General features: G+C 44.8%; 1 protein-coding gene across 1 annotated transcript in view; it reads right to left on the bottom strand.

The window, feature by feature from the left end:
• Nucleotides 1-12,225, bottom strand: part of LOC308373496 (uncharacterized protein) — a 31,225-nt gene extending 19,000 nt beyond the window's left edge. Inside the window, exons 1-10 of the mRNA XM_080849062.1 lie at nucleotides 12,176-12,225; nucleotides 11,857-11,898; nucleotides 9,196-9,300; nucleotides 6,316-6,369; nucleotides 5,646-5,699; nucleotides 5,326-5,379; nucleotides 5,138-5,191; nucleotides 3,802-3,846; nucleotides 2,015-2,065; nucleotides 719-763 (exon numbers count right to left, since the gene is read on the bottom strand). Of these exons, the coding sequence (XP_080705188.1) occupies nucleotides 719-763; nucleotides 2,015-2,065; nucleotides 3,802-3,846; nucleotides 5,138-5,191; nucleotides 5,326-5,379; nucleotides 5,646-5,699; nucleotides 6,316-6,369; nucleotides 9,196-9,300; nucleotides 11,857-11,874 (480 nt within the window). The 5' untranslated portion in view covers nucleotides 11,875-11,898; nucleotides 12,176-12,225. The remainder of the gene's footprint in view (nucleotides 1-718; nucleotides 764-2,014; nucleotides 2,066-3,801; nucleotides 3,847-5,137; nucleotides 5,192-5,325; nucleotides 5,380-5,645; nucleotides 5,700-6,315; nucleotides 6,370-9,195; nucleotides 9,301-11,856; nucleotides 11,899-12,175) is intronic.
• Nucleotides 12,226-12,500: the final 275 nt, after the last annotated feature.

Raw genomic sequence — 12,500 nt, 5'->3', positions numbered from 1 at the left:
AGCTTGTCTAATTTGGGGTCAATGAAAGTCAGACCTCCCCCTGGGTACCTCCATCGACACTTAAACAGCTCAGGCCTTTTTTTTTAAGGGATATGTTCCTTTAAACTCGAGTGGCTTGTTTTTTTCCCCTCTCTCTCTCGTTGTTATTTTCTTTGCAGCCTGCTGATAAGGCGGGGAAGTGTTTTTGACTCCCACCACCACAAACACCCCCCTCCCTCCGTGCGTCTCCTTGGGGACCCTGTGAGGAGACGTCTGCTCTCCGTGGGGTAGGCCTGGATTACAGACGGGCAGATAAGTCTGGACGTCGTGGGGATTGATAAGCAAATCAGACGCCGGTGCTGGCCGTAAGATGGATACCACACTAACACACACACACACACACACACACACACACACACACACACACACACACACACACACACACTCGCTCGCATACTATGCTCTGCATTTCAATTACGCCCGCCTTACACCTTCAGTCTCTCAGGCATCTGTCAGAGAATTGGAGCGGTCGTGTTTCCCTCTTAACTCCGAGAGAGACCCCGCTGAGGTACCGTGCTTGAACATGGAAAGTCCAAATGTCTTACACAACATGGTCTGTGGTGTGATTGCCACGTGTCTGGCTTTTCTCAATAAACCAAGCTAAATATAACATCTCATTTTACTGACTGAAAGCATTTGACACAATAGAAGCCATATGGTGTGATGTATAGTTACTCACTGGAAGACCCGGTGGTCCTGGATGTCCTATGCTGGCTCCGCCACTCTGTGTGAGCACAGTTATCCATATTATACATTATTTACAGTATTGTAAAGGCGGTAAGTAAAACAGTTTATAGAATGCTTCAGTTGCCATGGCCCTTGATATCTGAATATTTGACACCCTGACTAAGGACTGTTTCACACTGCCTGTGTGCCTGGCGGCTGCGTCGCTGGAACTGCTGCGTCTCGGTTGCGTGTGTTTATTTACCACCATGTCTCCTGCGGTGCCGCTACTGCCAGTCCTATCTTTCTGCACTGAGTTTGCCTTTGATAACGGCCGTCAATACACTATCAGTTTGGTATCATCCATTGCTCATGCGTGAAAAGAAAGTTCCAGAAAGTTGAGTAGTTGTAACCAGAAATCAGTCCCGTGACTTGTATTACACTCGTTCAGAGCCAGGGAGAGAGAGAGAGAGAGAGAGAGCAACAGAAATCTAGGCTCCTAAGTTATCTATACAATGCAATTATAGGCTACATTGGGTTTCTATATACAGTAGTTCACATGTACCCTCCACTTTCCCCTTTCATAAGATGCGATTGCTAAAAAGGTTAAAACATATAATATTAATATTTCTGTGACACATCGCCCAGACATGGCAACTGCAGTGAAAGATGTCAGTTTATGTAATATTGCTGGTATGATGACTATATGACTATAACAAATCTTTTTACAGTCTGTTTTTGCTGAGAACGGCTTTCATCCCACGTCATAAATAGACTTCACGCCAAAACTGCTGCTGTGCCTGATAAGCATGTCTCACGCAGGCAGTGTGCACGCTCTAACCTGTTAACATGGGCATCTTAAGCAGGCAGTGTGCACGCTCTAACCTGTTAACATGGGCATCTTAAGCAGGCAGTGTGCACGCTCTAACCTGTTAACATGGGCATCTTAAGCAGGCAGTGTGCACGCTCTAACCTGTTAACATGGGCATCTTAAGCATGCAGTGTGCACGCTCTAACCTGTTAACATGGGCATCTTAAGCAGGCAGTGTGCACGCTCTAACCTGTTAACATGGGCATCTTAAGCAGGCAGTGTGCACGCTCTAACCTGTTAACATGGACGCCGCAATGAAAAATCAACAGGCAGCGCAGCCGGAACGCACACTTAACACAGTGGGTGTGAAACGGGCCTAAATGTCTGTTGTTTGGGTTAAAAGAAGACAACGCTGCCCTCTTTGCTTTGTGGAGGTTAAAGGCAATACTTGACATGTTTGTGAGCATGTGTTGTGCGGTACCTGTGAGAGGTTGGCTTTACCTGAAGTTTGTAAAGACTACTCATCCCTTGGCCCTCCACGTAGGGTACGCCCTGCACATGAAAAATGAATCAGAGTGAACACAAACAGCCCCTTCTCTTCTCTTCTTTTCTCCTCTCCTCTCTTCTCCTCTCCTCTCTCTCTCCGCTGTAAAGCACTCTCACACTGCTCGCTGCTCTTCTGCAGGACTGGTCTGCTTATAACACTCCAACCCCTAGGTACATCAACCCCACTCTGTTAAGTCTTAACAGCAGTATGAAGCAGATCAATAGCCGAGCCAGCCCATAATCACAGAAAATAAAAACAAACGTGAAGGGAGAGAGAAGGGGGGCTTGAGAGAGAGAGAGGGAGGGAGAGAAATGGACATACTCGTCTTAGCTCACTTCTCTCTTAGATCTTGGAGTGAGATTATTTTATTACGACCGCAGTAATACATTGATCTTTGAGACGGGTAAAAAAAACCCACAAAGAAGCATATTGATCTGCAGAAAGTGCAGCCAAAAGGGGTGGGGTGGGGGGGCAGTAACAACGTGAGAAGTGGCTGCAGTGACACCCCCAAGAGCAAAGACACCACACTTTTATGGGCCTGGTAATGCATAGGGATTTTTTACTGGAGGGGAAGAGGTGTCAAGGTCCTCATTGGAAAGCATGATGTCTGCCCTGCCCTTTTCAAAGAGGAGAGGAGAGGAGAGGAATGAGGGGAGGAGAGAGTTGGAGAGGAGAGGGATGATGAGAGGAGAGGAGGAGAGGAGAGCATAGGAGAGGAGAGAGGAGTGGTGTGTCTGAGGCCAGAGTTTATGAGGCTGTGGTGGGCATGTTTGGACTGCTGGGGCTGGGGTGAGGGTGTGTGGGCATGTTGGGGAGGATGGGGAGGATGGGGGGGGATATAGGGCGTGGGGTGGGGTGGGGTGTGTGGTGAGTGGAGGTTCAAGGGGATGTCAGATGAATTATAGATCTACCTTTGGAACTTCTTACTTAAAAGTCTTGTGTATGTGCAGGTGTGTGTGTGTCTGTTTGTGTGTGTATGTGTGCATGTGTGAGTGTGAGTGTGTGTATGTGTGCGTGTGTGCATGCATGTGTGCATGATTGTGTGTGTGTGGTATATGTGTGTGTGTTACAGGGGGGGGGGGGGGGTCACACAGGTCTAAGGTCTCTCTACAACCATGGTGTATTCACTCACTTTCATCTTATCATTTAATCAGCGGTCTTTGATATGTGGTGGCCGCAGAGAGCAGTGGAGAGGGGGATGGAGAGCTCTTAACGGCCCCCGTGCCCCCCCCCCCCCCACTAATAGAGGTCAAGATCTACGATCTGCACTGGACCCTTTACCTTAGTTTGATCTTCAGCTAAAAGGAAATATTACCGCTACTCTTTTAGAGATTAAAGAAAAAACATTCAATGACGTCAATGCAATACGTTCTTCATGGCTGAGTTTAGCAGACACAATTGATCACACACATCCTTTGGCCCAGTGTCTGTAGGGACTATTCACTTTATACTGGATTCATTTAGAAGCACAATGTACTTCAGATTTTCATGCATCTTAGGAGATAGAGGTAGTATTTTACTTAGGGTTAGTGATGTGGAATATTTACTGACATGCCTGTAAGTACTTGTAAGTATTACTAAGTATTATTTAGCAGTTATAAGCTATTTAATAACGATACCTAACATGAATTGGTATAATCCTTCGTAGCTGTGTGTTTTCAGTGTTTTGTGAGTGGATGACATGCTTGTAAAGATCCTGTTCAGGTGGTCTAAGTTAAAGGTACGCTTTAACAGAACTTACAGGTGGGCCTGGGAGTCCAGGTCGTCCTGTGGCTCCTTCGCTGCCCTGAAAAACAGCACGAGAAGGAGAGGGAGAACGTGTTAGCACATTGCCTTCTAGTCACATTTCTAGTCAGGTAGCAGATGTTTACTTTATGTTTGTGTTAAGTGAAAGTTTAAAGTACTAGGAAATAATGCACATACAGTCTATAAGCACCTGGTGTTCGGGGATGGGAGGTGGGTAAAGTGGGTGACTGATTGTTAGCAATATACTGTATCATTTCAGGAAGCATTAAAAACATTATACAAATACTGTAAATGTGCACATCTATTTTTCCCTTGTGTTTCTTGAGCACAACGTGTCCCTACAACCCACGGAGTCCTTCATCCTCCTCATCTGAAGTGCATCAGTGACATTCAATGGTGCTTTGACTATGCAACATTAACATCTTGTCTCTCCGCCACCCGTGTGTGTGTGTGTGTGTGTGTGTGAGTGTGTGTGTGTGTGTGTGTGTGTGTGTGTGTGTGTGTGTGTGTGGGGTGTGTGTGTGGTGTGTGTGTGTGTGTGTGTGTGTGTCTGTGTGTGTGTGTATGTGTGTGTGTGTGTGTGTGTGTACAGGGTCCACTGTAGGAGGCACAGAGGCTTCCATTCTGTTGTTGTGCTGCAGTATGAATTCTAATAGGCCTCCGTGGCTCAGGTAGGGAAGGCCTGTGAGTGGAGATTGAATACACCTCTGCCTCTATTGGATTAGTCCCCAGCATGGCCTCCTGGCAAACAGAGGACAGATACTTCTCCCTCTCCGACTCTCTCTCATTCTCTCGTTCCCTCACTCTCTCCCTTTCCCTCTCTCTCTCCCTCTCACTCTCTCACTTTCCCTCTCTCTCTCTCACTCTCTCCTTCCCTCACTCTCTCTCACTCTCTCCTTCCCTCACTCTCTTCCTTTCCTTCTCTCTCTCTCTCCCTCTCTGCAGTGTGTCGGGGAGTGTAGGGGGCATGCTGCGTGCTTATCCAATACATCAAGAGGCATCTTCAATCTTAACTTTGCATGCTGCTCTTCCGAATTCATTACCAGGAAGTTCACCCCTTGTTTCCGCTAAAGCTGGAACCCGGAATGAACTTGTGCAGCGTGTGTGAGCCGTACACAGAGTGGGCGTCGCCAGTTCCTCGAGTCGTTGGGATGATGTGTTGCATGATGGGCATATAAAGTTGAAGCTACGGGGGATCTCGACTCTACAATGAGATTTCTACTCTCAACTCACTGGGATTGCCTAGTGAGGCCTGAACCAGGACCCGAATGTGAGTGTTTTCCATTGAAAATAAGTATTCCAACCCCCCAACTTATTTTTAACAAACTTACTCTTTCTCCCTTTGTCCCCGATGGGCCAACAGGACCTGGTCTTCCCACTGAACCCTGGAAATGAAAAAGAAAAGCATCCAGTGCTATCACACAGGTTTCTGAAAACACAAGCCGGCAAATAATAGTGCTTCAGTTTGTCAAGGATCATCTCGGTCTTAGATAGTTCTGTGTGGTTATGTTTTACTCACGGGAACGCCAGTACGCCCAGTAGCACCGACGAATCCTGGGATACCTGGGGGCCCCTGGAGAGAGGAGAGAGAAACAGAGAAAAAGAAAGACAAGGACAAAGACCACAAGGGAGAGAGAGAGAGGGAATGAGAGTGTGTCTACTTACACAAGCCAATCACTTGATTAGCCAACATGAGATGCTGCTGATACACAACAACCAAAACATTTTCATCAGAGCATCAGATCCCATTCCAACTCCGAACCGCACCTCAGAGTACCTCAGCAGCCTGGGAATATCTTTTTTTAACTTTTAGATTTCTTTGCTCTCTTTTCCTCTCACCTCGTCTCCTTTGTCGCCAAGCGGTCCCGGGAATCCTCTCTCTCCCTTCACTCCCTGCGATGTCAAGCAGCAGATTTCAAAAGCCAATGGTTAACCAAAAAAAATTTAATTTGCAAAAAGCAAGACGCCATTCTTCACACTTCAACTCTATTTCATCCTCTGTCATCACCTGTCGAGTCTCAATCTACCTCCAGGGTCTGCTAACAGAAGCCCAGTCTGTTTTCTCATAGCTGACTTGAGTTGCCAGCTTTCAATAGCAACACAGTGATTACATGGGGTTCAATGTCACCATATTTCATTGCAACCATGGCAACAAGTGCATCAACACATACCAGCAGGTGGAGGACCAAAAAGCAAGGTTTAATGCGCGAGATGACTAGAGACATCAATGTATAGAAAGAGTTTATTTTTTCAATCCGTCTGACTAATTTGTACAGAATGGGAGCATCTATGGTATTGTTTGTGCAGTAACTGACAGATATCAGCTATCAGTGTATGTCATTTACTGGAATAAGTCCTTGCTGAAAGCTTTGTTTGTTTTGGCCAATGTCTGGGTTGCTGGTAGTCATGTGTGGATGTGAGGTCTGGGTTATAAAATGGTGGCCGCTAGGGTTTTGAGTGGGTGCAAGGTGACGGCTCAGTTGGCCTCACTGTGAGCCTGCTGCATTACCTTAGGGCCTTCTATCCCTGGATGGCCCGCCGGACCACGCAGACCCTGATCGCCCTGTTTGGAAAACAACAGCGATGTATTCACATGTGTAGATACACAGACATGGACAAAGGCAAGGATAGACACACACACATACACTACCGTTCAAATGTTTGGGGTCACCCAGACAATTTCATGTTTTCCATGAAAACTCACACTTGTATTTATCAAATGAGTTGCAATAAGAATAGAAAATATAGTCAGGACATTGACAAGGTTGGAAATAATGTTTTTTATTTGAAATATTAATTTTGTTCTTTAAACTTTGCTTTCGTCCAAAAAGGCCAAATTTGCAGCAATTACAGCATTGGAGACCTTTGGCATTCTAGCTGTTAGTTTGTTGAGGTAATCTGTAGAAATTTCACCCCACGCTTCCTGAACCTGAACCGTACCTCCCACAAGTTGGATTGGCTTGATGGGCACTTGTTGCGTACCATACGTTAAACATATAGTTCTTGCATAATTTGGTGGTGCACTTTGGGTCATTGTCCTGGTGTAGGAGGGACTTGGCTCCAATCAAGCGCTGTCCACAGGGTATGGCATGGCGTTGCAAAATGGAGTGATAGCCTTCCCTATTTAAAATCCCTTTTACCTTGTACAAATCTCCCACTTTAACAGCACCAAAGCAGCCCCAGACCATCATATTACCTCCACCATGCTTGACAGATGGCGTCAGGCACTCTTCCAGCATATTTTCCCCCGTTTCTGCGTCTCACAAGTGTTTTTCTGTATGATCCAAAAACCTCACACTTTTTTCAAATCTTCGTCTGTCCAATGTCTGTGTTTTTTTGCCCATATCAATCTTTTCTTTTTATTGGCCAGTCTCAGATATAGCTTTTTCTTTGCCACTCTGCCTATAAGGCCAGCATCCCAGTCGCCTCTCCACTGTAGAAGGTGACACTGGCGTTTTGCGGGTACCATTTAAAAAGCAACCAGTTGAGGAACTGTGAGGCGTCTTTTTCTTAAACTAGACACTCTAATATACTTGTCTTCTTGCTGAGTTATGCACCGGGGCCTCCCACTTCTAAAGTTCAGTTTCTTCGCAATTTCTCACATGGAATAGCCTTAATTTCTAAGAAAAAGAATAGACTGGCGAGTTTCACACGAAAGTTATCTTTTTCGAGCCATTTTGAGAGTATAACCGGACCCGAAAATGTGATGCTCCAGATACTCAACTTGCTCAAATGAAGGCCAGTTTCATAGCTTCTCTCACCAGCAAAACAGTTTTCAGCTGTGCTAACATAATTGCACAAGGGTTTTCAAGGGTTTTCTAGTCATCCATGAGTCTTTTAAGGCGATTAGCAAACACAATGTACCATTAGAACACCGGCGTGATAGTTGCTGGAAATGGGCCTCTATACACCTATGTAGATATTTCATTAAAAACCAGATATTTCCACCTAGAATAGTCATTTGCCACATTAACAATGTATAGAGTGTATTTCTGACTAATTTAATGTCATCTTCTTTGAAAAAAGCAGTGCTTTTCTTTGAAAAATAAGGACATTTCTAAGTGACCCCAAACTTTTGAACGGTAGTGTACACACACACACACACACACACACACACACACACACACACACACACAGCCACCCACATCCACATCCACATCCACATCCACATCCACTGGCACATGCACCCACGCATTTATTCATTGGTTTTGGGAAAATGCAGGATTTTAGAAAACACCTCCAAATACAACACCACATCTCACTCTTTGTTAAGGCGAGACATGGCAGGTGAATAGGGTAAAAAAATTAAATACAAGGGATCACCATGAAACTTTACTAGTTGACTACATACATCATTACAAGAAAAAAATGTATTACAAGTTTTAGAATTTTGCATATTTAATTATGCTAATTATGCTGGATCTCATTAAATATGCACATTTTTGCATATATTTCAGGTACATGAATCTTAAACTGTGATGAAGCCAGGACCAAAATTCTTTTTTTGTTTTGTTTATATATCAAATGACAAAAAATACTCAGATGGATTTTAGGATATCTGCTTTTATGACCTGAGAAATCAAAATATACTATCCGTGGCCTTAAAAACCCTATTTTCGCCATGATTTCCAGGTAAAATGACCCATAAATCTGGCCAGGAACAATTTATAAATAAATCCATCTGTAGATGTCTTCATAACAATGCTATGTGTGAAACTGGGAAGTGTGGTGTACCTAGGTTCTACATAGGCTGAGAAATGTGTACCTAAAAATGAAAAAACACTCATTTTGAGAAAACCGCATTTAAAGACAACACGTGGGGCACTGAGCGAATCACGTTAGCAGAAAAGCGCCGTCAGCCAATGAATCCCTTCAGAAAGTCAGGATTGGTTGCTGAAAAGAAAGGAAATGCCCATATTTGGATTACACAGCCTTCTGATCGAGGCTCATAGCGTTAAAGTCATTCCAGGCATGACAGGTGCCGTGTAAAAAGACGAAACGCTGAACGTGGTTCAAGGGAGAATTCTTGGTAAAGTTAGGAGAAAATGGATGCCGCGGCTGAACTAAATGCAGTGAAACAGACACTTAAATGTGTAATTTTGACGTTTTCTTTATGGTAGTATGAAAGATAACAAGTTAAAGAGGCAAACTAGCCCAAAATCTGAAATTTGACCAGGGCATGAAAAAATCGATATTTCACCTGCCGTGTCTCGCCTTAATACTATCTCACTCGCCACTCTGACTCTTGAGACAAAGATGACAAAACAAAGCCCATCAGACACTTCCTGGGGTAACACGGGCATCCTGCAGGAAGGTGTCAGAAAATACAGAAATGGTTCGGCGCGTTGGCAGAACAGCCATCGGCTTCATGCTGTGGTGTGCCTCCTACCTTCTCCCCCTCCATGCCCTGGGCGCCGAACACACCGTGAGACCCCTTCTCACCCTTCTGGCCAGTCAGTCCTGGCACTCTCGTCTGGCAAACACTGCAGGCATTCTGCCAACAGACGCACACAGACACAGACACACACACACACACAGACAGAGAGAGAGAGAGAGAGAGAGAGTAGGGCAAGGCCTGAGTGCAGGTCATTACGGCTATTGTGCTCTGTGTTTCTGGGTGTGCTCTGAGCATCACAGCCTGCTAGATGGTCAAGGTACACAGTGAATGGGATTTTGAGAGAGAGACCACTCCCAACCCTCGCCAAAACACTACCTGTGATGGACTCTCAGGGAGCACCGCGACTGCTTTGTCTTTACTGAGACTACCTGCTACTGCATAACTTCAAACAAATGAAACCAAAACCTTCTATTTTGTGATGCATAACCAAGCAGGACATGTAACATAAAGCCAATTGTTACTCATGACTGAAACAAATCACCACTTTCCTCCTCTGAACTGTGCTTTGAATATTAGTCTGAACTGCATTTCGTTTCATGTTCATAACCTTTCATTTACACATTTGAAACAAAAGAAATGTTTCATTTCTGGCAAACACAGATTTAATCAAGATCTTTAACCTTGTTATGCAAGGGGCTGGATCCCCAGAGGAGGATCCCGCTGCAGCGGTAAATAGCATTTTGTGAGGTGAAAATGAAACAGAAACCCGACCTGTCCCCCTCTTTAAGGTGTGTAAGAGAGAGAGAGAGAGTTTTTTTCTCTCCCTCTTTTGGCTTTTCTCTCTCTCCCCCGCTGAATAATCAAAGGTATGCAGTAACAAGGGAGGTTTTTCGGGGATACAGAGGAAGGGGAGGAGAGAGAGAGAAGCGGTGACATTTCACATCCTGTTTAGTTACAGAGCTGCCGCTTCTGCCAGAGCGTTTTTGAAGGTACCAATTTCCTCGTGCATTAGCCGGCCCGGATGAATAGGTGAGAATGCGGAGGCTGTTCGGACCAGAGCACTTACGGCGCGCCTCAGTTTCTCCCTGGATTACAGTCGATTAGTAAATTACACAGGTCTGAGACAGCCAAAGACTATTCACCACCAGGGAAGACTGGGGAGATGAGGGTGTTTGAAAGGGAATGGAGAGGGTGAACATTATCTGAACATTGCCTTTTCATGCTGCTGTTTTGTACAGTTCTTTTAGATGTCACTAAACATGTCCAATAATTGGGCTGTTGTTGATCTTATTTTTTTTTTTTGCAGTAGACACTGCTGGGATAAATGAGTTAAGAGTTTGCAAAGACAGGCAGGTCTACATACCTCAAAACAAATGTAACGCACTGTCTGAAGAAAGGTATAGAGCAGAGACAGGTGGAAAACCACTCGTCTAGTGATAAGTTGTTGTATTAACAACAGTTCATTTAGCTCTAGTGTTAAATGTCTTCTTCTGCTGTTCTTCTATTTTCAAAAGCAGATTTCTTTATGTCTTTGACATAAAAACGGCAAGCCCTCTACTCAACTTTCATGCCTCAAGCTTTGCATTTAAGCAGATTTTCATCAAAAAAGAGGCAGAAAACTCTGTAGCCATGGAAAGATGTTACCTTGTTTGAGTCCTCTGGCTTCCCCCACCCCCCATCCCCATCCCCTTCCTGATCCTCAACTCCATCACTCTCAGAGGGGCACAGACAGGAACCCAACCAGGAGGAGAACGCTCTCTCTCCCTCTCTCAAGATTCAAGCGTGTTTTGATCTCTGTCTCTCTCGCCGTTTGGAAACAGTGTGCATGAACATTGAAGGAGATAAAATGCTATCTCTCCGCAGTCAGACTCTCTCGACCGAATGGACCGAGTGGTGTTCTCATCTGTCACTAGAAGATACTTTTTTTTCCTCTCAGAGAAAAATTCAGAGAGAGAGAGAGAGAGAGAGAGAGAGAGAAAGAGAGATATGATGACTTTATCTGCAAGACTGACAGACTGACAGACAGACGTCGCTTAACTCAAGCAGTAACTGGAGTAAGACTCACTCACTTTTGTTTTGACTAAATGCACAATGAAAACGTGTGTTGGTGTACTGTATATGGGTATGAAAAAAAATTAAATTCTACAGAGAGAATATGCATGAAAATAAATGTGTGATTTCACAGACCACAAAAGACACAACACAGGAAGGAGAAGGAGGAGAGTGTGGATTGAAATGTTTGTACTTCAGAGTTCATATCTATGCTGAATTAACTGCATTTTCCCTCACCAACAGCTGCGGATTTCCATATTTGTCCGCCAATTATCATTTTAAAACTTGCTGTTTACAATCTAATCCTGAGGGAGGCACTGTCGAGCTTTCGCTAGAAGAGATTCTCACATTAATGTCGATGAAAAAGAAGTCAAGGAGTCATTTTCCCACAGTTTTCTCCACTGTTACTTTCTCGCCCCTGCATTTTCAGAACAAAGGCCAATAGCTTTCTCATGAACACAGCATCACTACATAAGCGGTTCTCTTTCCTGCTTTTAACTCATTTAGGACTGGGGCCTACTGAGAGCAATGTTGTGTGCTGGGATTTTATTAGCCAGAGCTGAATAATGCAGCAAATAATACAATTAGATTGCTTTTAGAAGAACCCTGTTGTAGTGGCTTGTCAAAGACGGGGGAAAACAGAAAGGAAAATAGCCATACCTTGAGTAAAGCACTCATGTCTCCAACAATTGGTAGTGCAATCTACAAAAAAAAAAACATGTAATTGAATTAGCATGTTTGTATTATTAAGCATAATTTTGACAAGGTGACAGATGGTTGTGTGCTTTTCTGACTGCTGTATCTGGATATCTAGGTTTAGAACCACAGGAGTTCACAGAAGGGGCTACAGCAGCAGGTGTCTCCAGTGCTGGGTGTCAGGTGTGATCAGAACTCATTATGTGGGCTGGATGCAAAGTGTCATGCTGAAGGTGTGTGTGTGTGTGTGTGTGTGTGTGTGTGTGATGAGCAGCTTACATACCGGTTCGCCGGGGGGTCCGGGGGGGCCTGGCCTGCCTTCTCGACCCGGGGGACCCTTTACAAATGAGACACACATGCAGGCTAATCAGGTCTTGGCCCGTGACACAGTTAGGGATACACGCTGGCTTGCAAGCACACACACATACAGTTGCGCACACACACACACAGTTGCGCACACACACACACAGTTACGCACACACATCACACACAGAAAATGGAAGACTCAGCTTTGACACTCATCCAGCTGAAGGGGGACGTGGGTAGAATGGGTGATGCAATTCAACCCACCCTCAAACCTTTAGCCTGCCACCACACCACCCCACCCC

This window comes from Sprattus sprattus (genome assembly GCF_963457725.1).
Source record: "Sprattus sprattus genome assembly, chromosome: 12".
Lineage (NCBI taxonomy): Eukaryota > Metazoa > Chordata > Actinopteri > Clupeiformes > Clupeidae > Sprattus > Sprattus sprattus.
Note: the sequence above shows the minus strand (reverse complement) of the source record. Positions and strands in the feature narration are given on the sequence as shown.